At 39.9% G+C, this 19,324-nt stretch overlaps 1 protein-coding gene and 1 non-coding gene across 3 annotated transcripts in view; one reads left to right on the top strand and one right to left on the bottom strand.

The window, feature by feature from the left end:
- Positions 1-1,474: 1,474 nt before the first annotated feature.
- On the top strand, positions 1,475-1,593 carry LOC145399192 (5S ribosomal RNA). The gene has a single exon (XR_013897244.1). It is a non-coding gene; the product is annotated as a 5S ribosomal RNA (ribosomal RNA).
- A 9,710-nt stretch (positions 1,594-11,303) lies between these two features.
- LOC145399073 (protein phosphatase 1 regulatory subunit 14B) overlaps positions 11,304-19,324 on the bottom strand; it is a 273,182-nt gene continuing 265,161 nt past the window's right edge. For both annotated transcript variants that reach the window (XM_080271826.1, XM_080271827.1), the window contains 2 exons: positions 18,401-18,526; positions 11,304-12,810 (listed from right to left, as the gene is read on the bottom strand). In XM_080271826.1, coding sequence (XP_080127952.1) covers positions 12,760-12,810; positions 18,401-18,526 — 177 coding nt within the window. In that variant the 3' untranslated portion in view covers positions 11,304-12,759. The remainder of the gene's footprint in view (positions 12,811-18,400; positions 18,527-19,324) is intronic.

The following is a 19,324-nucleotide window of genomic DNA, read 5'->3' on the forward strand; positions in this document are numbered from 1 at the left end:
TACATTCTACTTCAGTTTGACTCTCCATCCTCTCCACATAGCAAAAACACCTCAAATTATTTCTATTAACACTTTCAATCACTGAGAAGTGCTATATAAAATATTACATTAGTATTGGTCCCACTGAAAACTCGACTTATTCTACCTATCTGCCTATGCACCTCATGTTGCTGTACTCACCATGATGTGTTGCTGCTCTCGGAAATGAACGGTTTACGAGTTTACTGATTTTTTCCTTCAGTACAGCAAGAGCCTGGGCCGTGCCGCAGTGCAGCCATGTTTAACCAGCAGCAGCAGCAACAGTCCCTCTTACATTGTTGTCAGGTTTTTTTATACATTTTAAACCACTTAATATGCATTTGATGATGTTTTACACCAACTTGACAGCGTTGGAATCATGCGACTTATGAAAGCCAATCACAGCTATCCCTCCCTCTTCATCAACCAATCACATTTAATTTCCTTCTGCCAATGAACGAAGTTTCCTGCACTCTGCCAAATTCAGAAGTCAGTCCCACCATGTCTCTACCGTGTACTGGGTGTGCGCTGAAGCCTTGGGAGATTTTCAAGGCTTTTTACCAAGAACCTGAGGCGTCTGTCGATTTTCTGCGTCGGCATGGCGTCCTTCCACATCAGGTGGTGTCCTCACTGTCACGTAAGACTTCAGTTGTGACAAGAAAAGTAACGCTTCCATCGTTTCTTCATTGAGGCTGCTCGTCTCTATCCACCACAGCAGACCGGAGGAGGATTTACCCAGTGTATGAGGAGATGGAGGAGTCTGACCAACCATCTCCAGAGTAAGATAAGTTAGACCTTGTTGGTTTTAGGTTAGGTTAGGTTAGGATTCTTTTACTTACTTCAAACCCTGCCCCTCTTTCCAGGGCTTCAGTATTGAAACAACATCCAACATGGGCGTTTCCAGTGGTTTTTGGTGTGATTATTGATGATTTTGACTTATGTTTTGGTAAAAAAATCAATAGTTTTCTGTGATGACAGAAAATGGGTCACATCTCAGAAACTATTGATTTCCGATAGAAATGAAGGTAAAAAATCAAACGAATCATACCAAAGACCATTGAAAACACCCAGGTTGGATGAAAAAATCGTTGTGGGACCGATACTATAAAATGACCAAATGAAACTCACCTGCATTTGTGACGATATCAGCCCAGGGATATTAATGTTTCAGGTGCCCAAGTCAGATATTTGATGACTGCAGGTACAAAATATGGTTCGTCTCTTCTGGGTACCACCACCACCACATAGCATCTGCAGTTTACAAAGAAATATAGGCTGTGTCTAAATGAAATGCTCGCTGATGTAGGCAATATTATTATCTATCTATCTATAGCCAGATGCCTTAATCCAGTGGTGTCAAAATCAATCTTTCCCAAGGGCCACACTTAGTTCTGTTGACCGTCTGAGGGCGAAGTCTAACCTTATCGAAAACAGCGGAGGTATATAAAAGGAGTATGCCAACGGCCATACCACGTTGAGTACACCGCTCCCCGTCCGATCAGCGAAGTTAAGCAACGTTGGGTCTGGTTAGTACTTGGATGGGTGACCGCCTGGGAACACCTGATGCTGTTGGCATCCCTACGTGTCAAGTGGGGTTGGTGGAGGATTAGTGCCCCTCCCTGTAAAACAATTAACTCTGGGCCCTTGGCCACCCCGTCTGGGATACATGGCGTCTGGCAATGAATGAATGAATGAATATCGTGAAATGAGATATAACATTACTGCTGAGGTTTTGTAATGAAAAGTGGTTATCACATGTAATTTTGTGACAATCAACACCGGCTATTATCATTTTCAACTGGTGACTAACAACTTATATTTCCATTCACTCTGTTACAATTACCACTGACCTCAAATAAATGTAGAAACAATGGGATAATACCGGTAAAGCAAGCATCAACTCACCCAAAATTGTGGTACGCATATCTTCCTCTTCTTAGGATGAAGGGTAGTGAAAACGGAACGAGTGTCCTTGGAAGCCTAGACAAGCGTGTTGACGTTTTGCACTTCGTCCAAATTTATCAAAACAGGAAATATTTGTTTCCAGATTTCCATCAGATTAGTAAACTATATTTGCACATTGTGCAATACATTATTACTTTAAAAAGCATGCAAACTTTCAATGTGCAATATAAAATTGGAAACTTGTTTAATGAAGATAATACCGGTATAATAAAAATTAAGGCAGAGCCGCAGCCTATTCAAACGTTTGGAGAAATTCGGTACGCCTTCTAACCCTTGCAGTGGCATTGACTTCTGTGCGTTAAGTTGCTGAAGGGAGCGCGGTAACTCGATGGTAGGGTGTCGGGCTCGTTCCTAACAGTGCTGTAATATTTCTTCACTTGACCATATGACAAAATTAGATTTTCCGATGTCATTCTCATTTTTTCTTACGTCATCGCGGGCCACTCATCCTCATCGAGAGCTACATGTGGCCCGCGGGCCACCAGTTTGACACCTCTGACTTCAACCCATGTGGGATGGCCATCCGTGTCGCCCTGTCTCCTGCCATTTTGCAACCCTTCCCCAGCTTATACCCCCGACTCTCATATATTTCTCCACTCCATCCCTCCATTTAATTCTCATCCTCAGTCCTCTCTTCCCTTTTCCCCCTTCCATCTTACTCAAATACACTTTCCTAGTTAGTCTCTCACTCTCCATCCTCTACACATAGCCTACAGTTTAAACTAAAAAAATCAGCAGTGATATTACGTACAGTGAGTCCTAGCAAATAACTGGTTCAATGGTAATGTCCCCAAGCAGCATCCTCACAAATGGGTTTCAAGTCATAACTTGGAAGAACTGCAGGCATGGAAAGTGTCTATTGCACTCTTCTTTCTGTGTCCCTCTGTCCCGAACAAATGTCAGTTTTCCTCTCATAACGAAGAACTGTATGATGGCGTATTAAGACGCAGAAGGCCTCTACTCTCACTGTCCATCCTGACAAAATAAAATGTTTGGTGGTAGATTTCTGTTCAGTATACTCTTTTTGCAATACATATAGTACTAAGTTTAATTTTCTTTTATACGGTACTAACTTTGATTTTCTCAATGATCATTTGATTGACTAACGTAACAACCTGAACTATATATTAATCTAACAGACTAGCTTAACCTGATACTAACAACACACCTAACCTAAACTTTCCTGGGTAAGAAACAGTGCCACAATGGTACTATCTACCTATCTGTAGTATCTATAGCCAGATGCCACGATCACGTCAGGTGTGGCCATTTGTCTTTTACAGACAGGGGCACTAACCCTCCACCAGCTCACTTGTTGACACTTATGGAACACATATGGGTTGGTTTATGATTACCATCCATCACTGTAAATGGTTTCCTGGCTTACAGAAAACCATTAGCCATTAGACTTGTCACTCAGTGGAACGACACTTGAAATAGAAATAATAATAAAATCGGACAGGAAAGGTGGGAGAGTTATGAAGAGAGGAGGCCAGACACAGAAAAAGAATGATAAAGGTGAAGGAAAAAGAAGTAAGCAGCCCTTCATCAAGTGAGTGAATGATGGTCACCACCACATACCACTTGTACACGGAAAAAATCAGGGTCCTGGTGTGGGACAACTGAATGAGAGCACCGGTTAACAAATAAAATTTTTATGGCAGGGAGTAAGTTTCATAATTGTGCAATTTATTTATGACTCACAAATTCTGTGGAAATAGTGATACTAAGGGCATTATAAAATGTAGAATCAGACCCAAAGCCCATTCGTTCTCAAGCTGTCAAGTTAAACAGCCCATTTGCTTAATACGCGAGAATTTGGGTGGTAAATACCTCGCTCTCAAGAAGTTTCGAGCTTAACAAATAACATACCTTATGGGGGAAATTATTCTAACTGGCGGGGTGCCCACCTCATAAGTCACTCCTTTGGCCCCTAGTCTGTCATTTTGCCAATGTAATATGGGACATTAAACACAGGTATACAGTAAGTATAACCCACACAATAGCCCCTTACCTTAAAACCTAAGCAGGAAAGGCTTAGTTGACTTGAAGAGAAGGGGTTCCAAAGCGCACTGACGTTATGGCCTGAGACTTCCTCGCGCATTCTACAAAGGTAGGTCGTGCTCTGCAGCGCGACACTGGATTCGGCTCACTTTGCCGCCCAGATATCGCGTTTTCAAAACCAACACATGCACTTCCGATTATTTAATTTTTTCACCCCCCCCCCCCGCCGTGCTCTAGGCATTTTGCATTGTAGAAACTCGTGCATTAAGCAATTTAACTGTACTACGTTTGGTTAGGCTATGTTTGATTAGGTTAGGTTAGGTTAGACTGTGTTTGTTGAGGTTAGTAGGATGAAATAACTTGTAATGAATTGACCTTGATCTGAAGTGACCTGAAAGTCAAAACTACAGAGAGCCATTTGTCATGAACCGTACATAAACCGATTAGGTTGTATAATTAATATACTGTACTCAAAATTATGAATTTCTGGAACCCTTTATACATTTAAAAAAAAAAAAAAAATTATCACTGTGCTACTTGGATTACAGTATACACAAGGAAGGAGGGAGAGAGGGAGGGAGGGACAAGTAAATCACAGGCTCCCAGGCAAGCTGATGTTGAGTCATCAATACCCCTTCCCCTCCACCCCCAACTCTACTACTTCCCTTATCACCCTGTCTTACCATCTTGACCTCCTTCCAAAACAGTTTCTTACACTTTCTCCACTTTACACCTAGATTTCTTTCAGACTCCTCATTTACTCTTTTCTTACTCTTTCTTACAACAGTTTCATCTCTCTCCTCTAAATGTATGTTTTCCATTTCTCCACATTCTCCACTTCTCTACTTCCCATCCCGTCACTAAATGCTATCTTCTTTGCTACACATCATTTCACCATGGTGTTCCTTGTACAGTACTACCTTATGTTTCCTCTACGCTCCACATACCACCTCACATATCCACTGATTTCTTATGCGAATATCTCACAGACTTTCCACCTCCTCCATCTGCTCCAAATCATATTTACTCAATCACTCCACTTCTTTCTTGTTTTTTTTTTTTTTTCATCCTCCTGCAGCATTTCTGCTCTTTGTAAGAACTGCTTCCATTTGTCGTTCTCACCCTTTGTTCATTAAGCACTTTTGGGCCTGTCTTTGATACTTGTACTATGTAATGATGAGACAGTCCACTTCCCCAACCTCTGTATACTCTCATGTCATTTGCTCATCCACACACACACACACACACTTCAGGATTGCATATGATATAGTTAACAGTAATGAAAGTCACAAAAAGGGCCTAAACTACAAAAAAGGGGACTACCATGACTTAAACAAGTACATCATAGAACTAAATTTGGAAAAGAAGCTTAGAGGACAAGATATAAATGTTATAACAGAAAAATCTGTGAATTTTATGAAACAAGAGTCCAAAATTATATCCCTCAGCACAAAGAAGCAGAAATCAAGATAATGAAATGGTTTGACACAGAATGTAAAAAAATCAAAAAAGAAAAGAGACTTGCTGTGGAACAGATATAGAAGACACAATAGTGAAAGGGCATATAACAGCTATAAATGGGCAAGAAATTATTATACAAGGACATGGAGAGAAACTCAAAGACAGTTTGAGGTAGATATTATAAATAAAAGCAGTGATCAACGAAAGCCTTTTTACAGGAACAATCGAAGCAAAACCAAAGTTAAATATAAAATACAGTCCATTATGGATGAGAGGATAACCTATATCCATGAAAAAGATATCTTCAAAGTTCTTACCAACACTTCCAATCAGTTTTTACAGAGACAGTAATTTTGAGAGATGATATGGAACATGAATCTATCTATCTATCTATAGCCCGACGCCCTAATCCCGCAAAGGGTGGCCGCAGACAAAACGCCTCCAAGTCGCTCTGTCACCCACCATTTGACTACCCTCCCTCCAACTCACCCCCCCCTCCCTCATATACCTCTCAACTCCATCCCTCCACCTCATCCTTGGTCTACCTCTCCCTCTCCCTCCCTCCACCTCACCTACATACACCTTCTTAGTCAGTCTTTCATTCTCCACTCTCTTCACATGTCCAAACCACCTCAGCGTATTGCTCCTAATCTTCTCAACCACATCCACATCCACCCCACAGCGTTCCTTCACTTCTTCATTCGTCAACCTGTCCCTCCACGTCACTCTGCATGCTCCTCTCAAGTAACTCATTTCCACTGCTCTCACTCTTGACTTGTTCCCCTCTTGCAAGGTCCATGCCTCGCTTCCATACGTCAGGGTAGGGATCACAATACTATCATGCAATGACTTCTTAACTTCCATACTCACCTCCCTATTTCTCATCACTGCTTTCAGTGAATCAACAACCTTCCTTCCCTGCTGTACCCTTTCACGCACTTCATCCCCCAAACTTCCATCCTTACTCATCACACTACCCAAGTACTTGAATGCACTCACATTCTCCATATCCTCACCATCCAACCTCACTGCACACTCTGTGACTTCATTCCTCTCAAACACCATAACTTTACTTTTGTTTACATTAACTTTCAGATTCCTCCTCCTACACACTGTCCCAAATTCATTCACCAAACCTTGCAACTCCCATTCATCTTCACTCAACAGTACTGTATCATCAGCAAACAGCAACACCGGAAGCTTCCAAATCTCACCCTCATTCATTAGAGCCACCCCCACATCCACTGCCCTACCCTGCACCTCCTTTACAACCCCATCCATCTATATATTAAACAGCCATGGAGACATCACACAACCCTGTTTCAGTCCCACATTGAGATCAAAGAACTCACTCAGCTCACCATCCACTCGCACCGTAACCCTAGCTCCCTCGTACATACTCTTCACAGCACTCAACAATTTCCCCTCCACTCCATATATTCTTAATACCTTCCACATACCTTGCCTATCTATTCTGTCATATGCTTTCTCCAAGTCCATGAAGGCAGCATACACACATGAATGCTCACACATATTACCAGACATACAAATATTGGAACAAGAGGTACGGGAAGAATTGAGTAAATTAGACAAAGGAAAACCATGGTCCTGACGAAATTCCAGGTCGGGTGTTACATGAATGTGCAGAAAAGTTAAGCAGATCAATATATTTAATATTCTAGGAATCCTCAAGTCATGATATTTGGATGAAAGCAAACATTGTTCCCCTATTTTTGAAAGGAAATAGACAGAATCCACTCAACTAGCGACCAGTATCCCTGACCAGTGTTGTAAGCAAGGCACCACAAAAGCTAATAAGAAAAATTTGGGTAAACCATCTGGAGAGATACTACAGTATAACAGAAAGGCAGTTCGGTTTTAGAAAAGGAAAATCATGTGTAAGTTGCTATGACTGAGTTGCAGAAACACTACAAAAAAGAGAAGGATGGGTAGACAGTATCTATTTATATTTTAAGAAAGCATTTGACAGAGTACCACACCAAAGACTTTTATGGAAACTGTACCATCAAGGAGGAATCCAAGGTAATCTGTACTGTTGGATGCAAGATTTTCTCAGAAAAAGGGAAATGAGAAAAGTACTAACGGGAAATTACTCATCATGGAGGGAAGTGACTAGCGAGTTCCACAGGGTTCAGTCTATCTATTGCCAGACGTCTCAATCCCATTCGGGGTGGCCACAAACAAATCGCCTCCACGTCACCCTGTCCCCCGCCATTTCACTGTCCCGCTCCCAACTCACACCCCCCTCTCTCATATATCTCTCCACCCCATCCCTCCATCTCATCCTTGGCCTCCCCCTCCCTCTTCCCCCCTCCACCTCACTCACATACTCTCTCTTTGTCAGTCTTTCACCCTCCATCCTCTCCACATGGCCAAACCACCTCAGGGTTCAGTGCTGGCACCAATTATGTTTTTAGTATATAGAAATGATATAGACAGGAATATTGGAAATGGAAGCTATCTAAATATGTTTGCTGATGATGCTAAAATACAAAGGAGAATTACAAACACAAACTCTTGCAGACAGCTACAAGAAGAATTAAATATGTTTCATGAATGGAGCAACAGATGGCAAATGGAATTCAGTGTGGACCAGTGCCATGTAATTAAGTTTGGATTATCAGCTAGGAAGTTCAACTCTACACACATCAGAAAAAGAAGACCTAGGAGTGATTATCAATAACAGACTATCACTGGCTGACAACATAAATGAGAAGGTATGAAACATGCATAAACTGTTTGCTAATATGAGATTGGCATTCACATAATATAAATGAAGACATGCTGAGAAAGATAATAACATCATTTATCATACCAATCCTGGAATATGCATTAATGGTCTGGAATCTTTATCTCAAAAAGTGCATAGATAAGATTGAAAAAGTACAAAGGGTCACTACAAGATGGGTACCATGCTTAAAGGATCTAAGCTATGAAGAATGTCAAGAAAAACTGAACCTACAAACATTACAAGAGGGAAGGAAAAGAGGAGACATGATTATGCTATATAAATGCATCTCAGGGAAAGAGAAACTAGACATCAATGAGTATATAACCTATGGGGAGGCATCAGCAACAGGACACTGCAAAAAACTGCATAATAAGAGAGGTGACAAAGACATAAAGAAATTCAGTTTCCCAAATAAGGCACCTGATCAGTGGAATGCACTACTGAATGAAATAGCATATGTCAAAACTATTCACAAATTTAAGGATATGTTTGATAAAATGGTGTAATACACAGGACAGCAGGAGCTTGACTCACTCCTGTAAAGATACAATTTGGTAAGAAAAACTAGGTTAGAACACAGTCATCCAACTCTCCACCCATCTTTCTTATTACTTGTAATGTACACTGTACCTGTGGATCACTTTGTGCCTAAAGAATGTATTGATTATTGCCAGGTCCTTCCCTGCATGAATGACCACCAGAGAATGACATTCCCATCCCATCCCCTTCATAGGGTACACTCTACTCACCAACCACCCCATCTACACTGATATTGCCAACTTTTCATATTTCCAGGCAAAATCACTCTCACACTCCTCTCAAACTTTTCTATGCATACTTCTGCTTTTGCCCAAAGCTCACTTTTCACTCTAGCTGATTGGTCCTTCATTTACTTACTCAGTCAGCCACACCTGTATTCCTACTTTTATCCTTACCCATACAATCTGAGATTCAACTGATCCATGCTCTGTTATACTCTCCTCCCATCTCTTGCAAACAGCAATACATACTCCTTTCTTTGCCCTCTCATCCACATCTACTCCCGCATATATATACCTAATCCATACTTACACTTTCTCACACACTTACCATCTATTGGTATCTGTCAGTCTGCGTATGTCAACTTTTGCATTATCAAGTATAGTACCTGAACATTCTTTTTTACCTCATCATTTGCACCTCTCATATTCATGTCACCATGTCTGTCATGTTCCCTTGTCCAGTCCCTGGTTGTCAGCTGTAGGTCTGTTTGGTTCTGAGGTTTCTTTGTTGTATTTCTAGTTAGCTATTTTACAGGGTGGGACACAGCCCTCCACCAACCCATTTTGTTAATGTGTACACAACATGTGTATTTTGGTTATCTGGTTACCATCCAGTGTAATAAAAGACTTCCTGGCTTTCTGGAAATCTTTTGGCTTGTCACTCAGTGTAGAGTAACCTAGGGTAGCCATACACTGAGTGAGTGGATGCTGGGCACCCCAAGCCACCACAAACTGTGAGTGATTCAGCCACAAGAAAATTAGAGTCAAAGGCCATGCAGAGAACTGCACAGTTTTACAAACCTTGTTCATCCATCCATCATCCAATCCTATGTTGCCCCATGAGGAGCGTAGGAGCCAGGAGCTAGGCAAGTTGGTCCTGACATTTAAGATGAGAGTGACCAGCCTCACTCATCCCTGAGTGGCATTATGTCAGCAATAAAACCCAACCACTCCTTGGATATAAACCTACACAAGCTCAATCCGACTGGAGCGCCTTAATTACACACTAAACCACCAGGCGCCATTATTTGGTTATATGGTTACCACCCAGCGTAGTAAATGGTTTCCTGGTGTACAGGAAACCATTTGGCTTGTCACTCAATGTAGAGTCACCCATAGGCAGAAGGAAGAGGAAAGAATGAAGGAAAGAAAGACAGAAGAGGGAGTGTAAAGTCACCTGTAGGCAGAAAGAAGGGGAAAGAATGAAGGAAAGAAAGAGAGAGGAGGAAGGAAGGGAGAGGGAAAAGGGCAGACACCCAAAGCAGCACTGCACCGAGTGAGTGGATGGTGAGCGCCCCCACCTACCACAAACCTTGTTAACATTTTATATACAGTATATATATTTTTTCCCAAACAGTTTCTGCCAACTACTGACAAGTAATCAGAAAGTTCTGGCACTTACATTTGCAGCTCATACAACACATTAAAGTAGCTGTACCACAGACAACCTCAATATGGGAATTCCTTAAGAGAAAGCATGGCGTAATTTCTGTGTATGAATATACCCTGTACTTCTACTGTATGTGCTTCCATTTTTCACTTTGACCTAAACTATTATAACAGAAAATTGGCCAACTGTGATAAGTGTTTGGAAAGGGTATAAATATTTCCTTAGAAAAAAATAGCAGAAGTTTATTTAGCTTTATTGTCTCTCTCAAACAGTGGGTCAGTAACCCATACTTCATAGCAACACTGTTCAAGCATGGGATAATGTTTTCAGTTACATACTGTACCATATCAGGATATGAGTAAAGAAACTTGTGCTTCTTATTTGCAGTGCTGACTTCTGCTGGAAGAGGTCAGCTCTGTTCTATTGTCAGATTTTCAAGCAGTTATTGTCAATTAAATAATTTTAAAATTTTCCACAGGCTGTTTTATGTCTACCCAATATCTAAAAAAAATTAAATAAATAAATTCTTTATAAAACAGTTAAGTCTTCTAAGACAGAATGCTGTAATTCAGTTTACATTAAAATATTATGAAAAAGTGCACTGACGACTGCATGAGTTTTCATGCATAGCAGCAACTCATATATGAGGTCCTTAAGCTATATAAGATTTGTTTGTTTTACAACAACAGGTTTTTCCACATTACAACATAAGGAAACACTTTAAATCTAGCCTGATATACAATAAAGCTATGTACTGTACTGTACTTTGTCTTTACAAAAAGACATTAAACATTCTGCTTTCCCTAAACTTAAAAGTGAATCTTCTCCTACTGGAACCTGTGGTGTAGTGAGGGCTTGTCTGTCTCCTCCCTCATTTCTGTTTCTCTCAATAAAGCTGCTTTTCATTAATTTTACATGTATATATTGTATGTACTGTATTTAAAAAAAAAAAAAAAAAAAAAAAAAAAAAAAACGAATCACTAACTAGCCTCAATATAATATTTTGATATCATCACTTCCAATGTTACATCTCAGGACAATGTCCAGCAATTTTGATCACACACCATTTATCAGTTTACTCACTGCTATTCTTATACAATATCGGTAATGAAAAAATGGGAGTGTTAGCTAGTATAGCTATCTTTCTTCTAAATATCTAGTAATGTACTTTAAGCTGCTCTATTCCATTTCTTACCATGCAGCAGGCAAGAAAACCTGATGTCATTTGTGCCATTAACTTTTTAATACCATATGTAAAGCTATATGTTTAATGAAGACAGGGCAAGGTGGGGAGGGGGAGTGCTATGCATGTTTTGTTTACTGAGTCCTATTAGCAACTTCACTAAGATTGTGCCGGCAGCTATTATATGAATAACTGTACAGGCCTGAGGAAAATATCATAGAGTAACATAACAAAAATATTAAATAACTGTATAAAAGTCACAAAAATCCACACATGTACTCTATAGTTCCTGTAAGGTAGCTGTTGGCTGCATTATATATAATAGCATAGGAGGCCAGAATCTACGAATGATAACCAAATTTACAGAAATTTGTAAATGCAATCTTAAACTAAGGAAGACAATACCACTCCAAACTAAAAGTTAAATAAAAGTATGAGTGATAAAGGTACTTGTACTAACTTCCAATAGGGACAAAATGTTCCTGTTACAAAAGAAGCACCAGTTAAGGGAAGTGCTTGAACTATACGCATAATTAAAAGCAGGGTGGGGAGGGGGATGATTTTGTCACCTGCCAAATACTGTGTTTAGCTGTTAGTGCATTCAAACGTCTCTGTACTGTCAGCATCACAAACTTATCTATAAACTATACCAGGCTGAGTAGCTTGGTTAAGTGCATCCTCAAGTTAAGCACTTCCCTCATACACTACTGTATTAGCTTGATTATAACTTTCATTAATTATTCCAAATCTCTCACAAACTGTGAGTGATGCAGCTTTATATTATAATAAAGATTAGTAAACAAAGATAGGTTCAGCTAATGCCATAGACTAGCTACATAATCTAAATTGTATTATCAGCCTAAACCATCTTCCCTATGCTAACATTTTGATGAGGTTTCTACATATGGACAGGCCAGAGTATAATTAACCAACAGTTTTACAAAGTAGGGGAAAATAGAAAAGTCATACACTGGTATGCTTTCTTTGATGGCTCATGGAATACGAATCTGATGCCAAAACAAATACGTCATTGATGAGCAACACACAATTGTACCTAAGATATGAAACATCTGCACACAACAAGCGCTACAAGCCACTTCCAGCTGTCATGACTATGAAAATTTCAATCCTTTTTCACACCAGGACTCGAGATCTAAGAAAATTCAACTCCATCTTCACTCCAGAACTTCAGAGATCTAAACAGCTCCCACTCCTTCCTTGGGCTTCAGTTAAAGCATGGTGCTGCTTGCTTCACTTCCATTTCCTTACTGACAACCTTTTTTAAAAAAGGAAAAAAAAAAAAAAATCATTCTTCACACTAAAATCCACAGCAGCAGATGTCTTCATACCACGTCTTCCCAAACTGGCATGGTTGACATCAGTGCACCATCAAGTTACGCTTACCAGATATCCATTGTTTGGGGCTTACAACCACACTTTCAGTAACAAACCAGACCTTTTTTTTTGTATTCTCAGACCAAGGATGTTGGTGGAGCCACAGACACACAGACACACACAAGTTATGATCCTAGTACTTTACAGGGTTGTTGCTCGCTCCAATAATTCATCGATGAATTTCTGAAATAAAAACATGGCAATACATTAGTTGATGAATTGGTATTCATCATCAATTTCAGTTTTATGTCTGTTTTCTGCGTTTCATGGATCTCCACTACCTTGCTCTGTTCTGTGCCAGCTTTCTTTTGATACTTTTAGCTCTGAGGTCAGCACACACTACCTTGTTCCATGCCTTCATCAGTTCACTCTATCTCTCCATTGGCAGCCCAGTACCTCTATGCTTCTACACCTCCTAACCCAACTTTCCTGGTCCATCCCCTCAACATCTCCAAACAAAATCACAAAACAGATGCTGCCTTTTACATATTACACGTGTATATTGAGCATGCACAGTATTACTTAATTCTCACCCAACATTTGTACACCTTTAAGAAGACTCACCAGTCATTAAAGTCTCAGATAACCTATAGTTCTGACACAAGTATCTGTTTACAACAACAATAACAAAACTGATTCTGTCCTCTTACACAGATACTGTCTTACATACTGCACACAGAAATGAAACAGGTGCAGTATTACTTCATTCTCTCACAACATGATCCATAGTACAGCGCTGAAATGAACTACCAGCAATCAAAATTTATGATGACCTGTAGATCCTACTGGAGTATACCTCTGCAGAAAAGGACATTCAATCCTCCTACCCTTTCGGTAAGAGAGGGTTTCCCTTAGCTGTAGTAAATCATCTAGTGGTATCCATAATAAAATCTTTACATGTTACCTAAGGATTACTTGTGTCTGGCTAATTTTAGCTCCACAATTCAAAAAAGTTCACTCAGCCTTTGCAAAATTTGGTAGCTGCCACAACATATCTCTTAGATGTCATACTTGTCTACACATGGGAGCTTCCCTCTCCTTGACATTATCTTACACAAATAAGAATACAATCTTCAAGTGTTATCCCATGTAATCCCATCACAATTCACTACAGTCAGTATGAATATAGTACTACAGTATTCTGTATTGTTCCTGCTTATGCTATGAGAGTCACAGTTCCAATAAGATGGCATAAAATTATCAGTTACTTTACACACCACATTCAGTGCTATAATTTATTTCAAATTCAATAGGCTGATTCTATATATGTCAGTAACTCAATGAATGCTTAACGTTTCTGTTAAATATGTTAAGGGTGTCAAAGTACAACAATGTACTTTAAAATCAGATACCTATCCTCCTGTATGTAATAAATTCCATTTTCCTAAGGACTCCTACACATGAAAAGCAAATTTATAGATTTCCATAAAAGTTTCTTGGTCTCTTCGTTATTTTTTACCTGCCTACCACTGTGACTACTTACGTAAGAGCACACTAACATTAAGACAAGCTCATCAAATACTAATTCATCAGTTTTCCCCTTTTATGACCTACACTGCATATTATATCTAAGCTTTTATGTATCAGTATTTTGAACTACAAGTGGCTACTTAAAAAATCTTGTGCTTGCATGTTCCAAGGGCATATACTTCTGCCTAGTAACTGCATAAGCCTGTATATCCTATGTTACTCACTGCTAAAAAGTCTGACTTATCACAAAGTTCTTCACAATGCATACCATCTGTTTTGGTTAATGCTAACAGCTGTATGATCCATCTTGATTATCTACTAGATAGCAGAAGACAAACAGCTGAGACAAATAGATGAATAATGGGTATGCAAACTGTCTATTGGCCACATTACAATAATCCATGTTACTGTAAGCTGGGTTAGGATGATGAAGATTATTCTATCTATCTATAGCCCGACACCCTAATCCTGTAAAGGGTTGCCACAGAGAAAATGCCTCCAAGTTGCTCTGTCACCCACCATTTGACTACCCTCCCCCCAGTTCACTCCCCTCTCCCTCATATACCTCTCAACTCCATCCCTCCACCTCATCCTCGGTCTACCCCTCCCTCTCCCTCCCTCCACCTCACCTACATACACCCTCTTAGTCAGTCTTTCATTCATCATTCTCTCTACATGTCCAAACCACCTCAGTGTATTTCTCCTAATCTTCTCAACCACATCCACATCCACCCCACAACGTTCCTTCACTTCATTCGTCAACCTGTCCCTCCATGTCACTCCACATGCTCCTCTCAAGTAACTCATTTCCACTGCTCTCACTCTTGACTTGTTCCCCTCTTGCAAGGTCCACGCCTCGCTTCCATATGTCAGGGTAGGGATCACAATATTATCATGCAATGACTTCTTAACTTCCATACTCACCTGCCTATTTCTCATCACTGCTTTCAGTGAATCAACAACCTTCCTTCCCTGCTGTACCCTTTCACACACTTCATCCACCAAAGTTCCATCCTTACTCATCACACTACCCAAGTACTTGAATGCACTCACAATTCTCCATATCCTCACCATCCAACCTCACTGTACATTCTGTGACTTCATTCCTCTCAAACACCATAACTTTACTCTCGTTTACATTAACTTTCAGATTCCTCTTCCTACACACTGTCATTTAAACTATTATTTATTACTGTCATTTAAACTATTTTTCAGTGGATGTGGCTATTGTTTATTTTTTAACCAAACTCTACATTACATCTCTGAGCTATGGATATTAGGAGAAGCAATGGTTAGGTGGTAAAGGAGTGGACTGCTGATCATAAGATTACAAAATTTATCTCTGGCTGAGGTAGGGAAAATTGTTAGAATTTGACTTTTATTTGACAACCTTCCACTGGACCACTGACAGGCCATACAAATGCCCCCTTTAAAACTATCACAACAACCCCACATGAAACAGCCCTATAATATATCAGTAGTGCTGGTCTGGTATTATTACCAAGCAGAGACATGAAAATGTTTGGTACCATATGAAGCTGTTGCATACAAGGACTGCTTGGGCCTTTGGGAATGGAGACCATAATCTAATTCCTGAGTAAGATTATAATCATCACCATCCTGCAAATTATTTTCTTAAAAATGAGGTGAGACAGGATACAGAAACAAAGAATAAGAAAGTGCAAAAGTGGAAGAACTATCACTAGCATGCTATGTGAACACAATACCCTGTACCTACCAAACAGAATTATTCTGTTGCGTTTGAAAGAAGGGGTGCCAAGCCCTCGTAATTTGCACCTACATGCATACTGTACAGTACTGCATGGTACATCATCAAACCAACTCCATCCCTTGTCAATTTCTTAGCGTGATCAACTTCCATAAATTGCTATCTCACATAATTATTTACCATATCCATCTATCTTCTTGGTCTATCACACCTTTTCCCATCTTCACACTCACACTACACCCAAATCATCATCTAACCTATAACAGTTATCTTCATATGACCCTACTGACTATGCACACTCTTTTCTACCATAACATCTACAAAATTCCTTACTCGTTATCTTTCATGAATCTCTCTATTTCATATCCTATCCACTCTATACACACCACACATATTCATCAACAGTAAGTTCCACTACTTTTTCTCTTGACTTTTCAAACTCATGCTATACCAAAGTCTCACTTCCATTCAATATTAATGTGAAAATTTCCCTTTCCATCAAGGGAAAATTGTATGTTGCATGTGTCACTGTGCAATGCTTTATGACAGTGGAATGAGCAGCAAATGGGGAGGATGTGTGTAAGACTCAGCATACAGAGATGAACAGTAGATGGTCAGATGAAGAGAAATGTTTCCCTGAATGACAGAAATGAAAATGTCAGAATTATGAATTAGCAACTGATGGATTAGCTGGAAACCGCGGGCACTGATAATGTGATGCATAGGGAGAGTTTAAGGTGATGTGAACACATGGAGAGACTGGAAGATGAAAAATGAATGAAAAGACCTAAAAGTATGAGTGAGGAGGGTACCATTTAGGCGGTAGATCTAAGATGATTTGGAATGAGGTTCTATAAAATGATCTCAGGTTAAGGGACTGAACAGACATAATGTAAGATTTTGTGCAACATGAAAAGCCACCATCAGGTAACTAAGGCTGACACATGCATGCATGTACTGTACAAAGCCTTTCAAAATGAAATAAACAAACCATGCACTTCTTACAACCTCCACACTTACACCTCAGTTTCATATCAGGGCTTTCACAGCACAGGCCATTTCTCTTTCCAGAGCCACTCTAATTTCGACTTCCATTGCATAATTACCTTTTTTTTTTTAATTAATGGAATCTGCACTGAGATATTTAACTCCATTAATTTTGGTGTTTCTCCATTCACCAGATCATCACTCAGAGAGTTATACTCTCTCCCCAAAACCTTCTTACCTATATTTACAGTACTGTACTTTCAAACCATGATACTCACAAACATTTAATAAATTTCTGAACCAGTCTGCCAAGGGAATGTTTATTAATAGCAAGCATCACTGTGCTGGAGAGGGATGCTTTAATCTTTCATACGGTGGCACCAAAATACCTGGTTAGCTCAAATGCCTGGTTATACGAATGTCCCTCAGCTCTCTCCCAATCCCAAAAAAGAAGGATGATACACTACAGAAGGAAGGCAATTTCAATATGCAGTACACAAGGTTCACATTTCAGATGAGCCTAGAGTTGTACTGTAGCTACTACAGTATTAATATGACTCACAACCATCACAGCATCATATGTATACATCAGGCCTGAGATACTCCACCCTTCATGATTAAGTACCATGCTCATCCTTCTTTCCACAACACAGTTTAATTCTGCCCCAAACACCATCCATATGTAACCATATATTTAACAGCATGGAAGACATCACACTCTAATGTCTCACTCCAACAATGATAGTGTACTGAATTACTCATATGTCTACATACTTTTACACATGCCTCAGTACCAACATATAGACTCTTTCCAGTATCAAACAGTTTTCCATTCACTTCCTTCCATAATACTCCATATATTCACCCTGACAGGCCCAATTTTTATTTCTAAACCTATGTCATAAATATGCTCTCTCTTCTACCATCCATGGCATATTTGTTCCATACATATGCTACCACTCCTAAAATATTCTCTTGGTTGCTCATCAGTTATTCTGATATATCTTTACCCTTCCTTTTTCTCCCCTATACTTTTCAGCGACACTCAGCAGATATATCTTCCACTCCAATGGCATTCCTCCACTAATCTCAGTGTTTCAGCTATCTGACAAACACTACTCTCTACTGTACTCCATGTTATCATCTTTGCATATCCCTCATCAAGACTTGCTACCTTCCTATTGCTCAGCCTCTTCACATATATGTACAGTTCTACCACACTAAGACTTATGAAAAAAGTTAGTACAGAACATGTCAAATTAATATTAAACTAAATTTTTCATACCTCAACTTTATCTTTTCCCTGCTTGCAGTCAGCCAGAGAGTCCCATAAATATTTCTTGCGTTTTAGTTCACCGTCAACATCCAGTAACTCGTCCAAGTCCAACTCCTTCTCCTCATTCTTGCCCTCCTGTAATACAAAAACGTTTTTGAATATGCTGAATGTGACATGAGTGCAAAACAGTACAGCAAAGAGAAATGTAAAATCTGTATGTTGCTATCTAGTTAAGTTCTCATTCAGTACAAGGCAATGTATCCAAAACAGTTTTTCTCGATGCAATTTGTCATTCTTTGTATCACAATTCCCATAACAGCTTCAACCCATGAAGTTATAATGGATCTTAAGGCCAGTTCATATGCCCTACAATTTTGTAACTTGTCCAAAGGACTGATGTGCAATTGCCGACACTGTCTTGACCTTGAAGCACACAAGTTTGTGCTGGACCGGGGAATCTGTAGCACGCAGGAGTATGGGGAAGGGGGCAATGGTGGGCCAGGTGAGGGTGGAGGAGATGGGGGGTGTGGGGCTTAGATGAAAGGTGGCAGGGGTAGTAGACTGAAGTAGGGTCTGAGAAGGGGTATGGATTGTGGTGGGTACGGATCTCTCGTCAACCCCTTCATCCAAAGGACCCTCTCCCACAGCTGAAAAAAATCCTCTGGCATCTGACAAAATACAATACAAACTACAGTGTCACCAAAAAGTTTCTGAATGCTGTAAGCACCATGCATTTTGAAACTGACCAACAGCTCCTAATGTGTATCTCTACCAGTAATAGTTACTGCACCATACACCAGTGTATCAAATACAGTACCAATGTATGGCTTAAAAAGGCATCGTGCCATAACCAAGCACACCAACCATTCTGAGAGGACAAGCTATGTTCTGCTTAATGTCAAATTCATTGCACCCAGGTGTTCAGGTGGTTTC

The sequence above is a fragment of the Coenobita brevimanus genome, chromosome 47 (genome assembly GCF_032717465.1).
Source record: "Coenobita brevimanus isolate Jiangsu-jjx chromosome 47, ASM3271746v2, whole genome shotgun sequence".
Taxonomy (NCBI): Eukaryota; Metazoa; Arthropoda; class Malacostraca; order Decapoda; family Coenobitidae; genus Coenobita; species Coenobita brevimanus.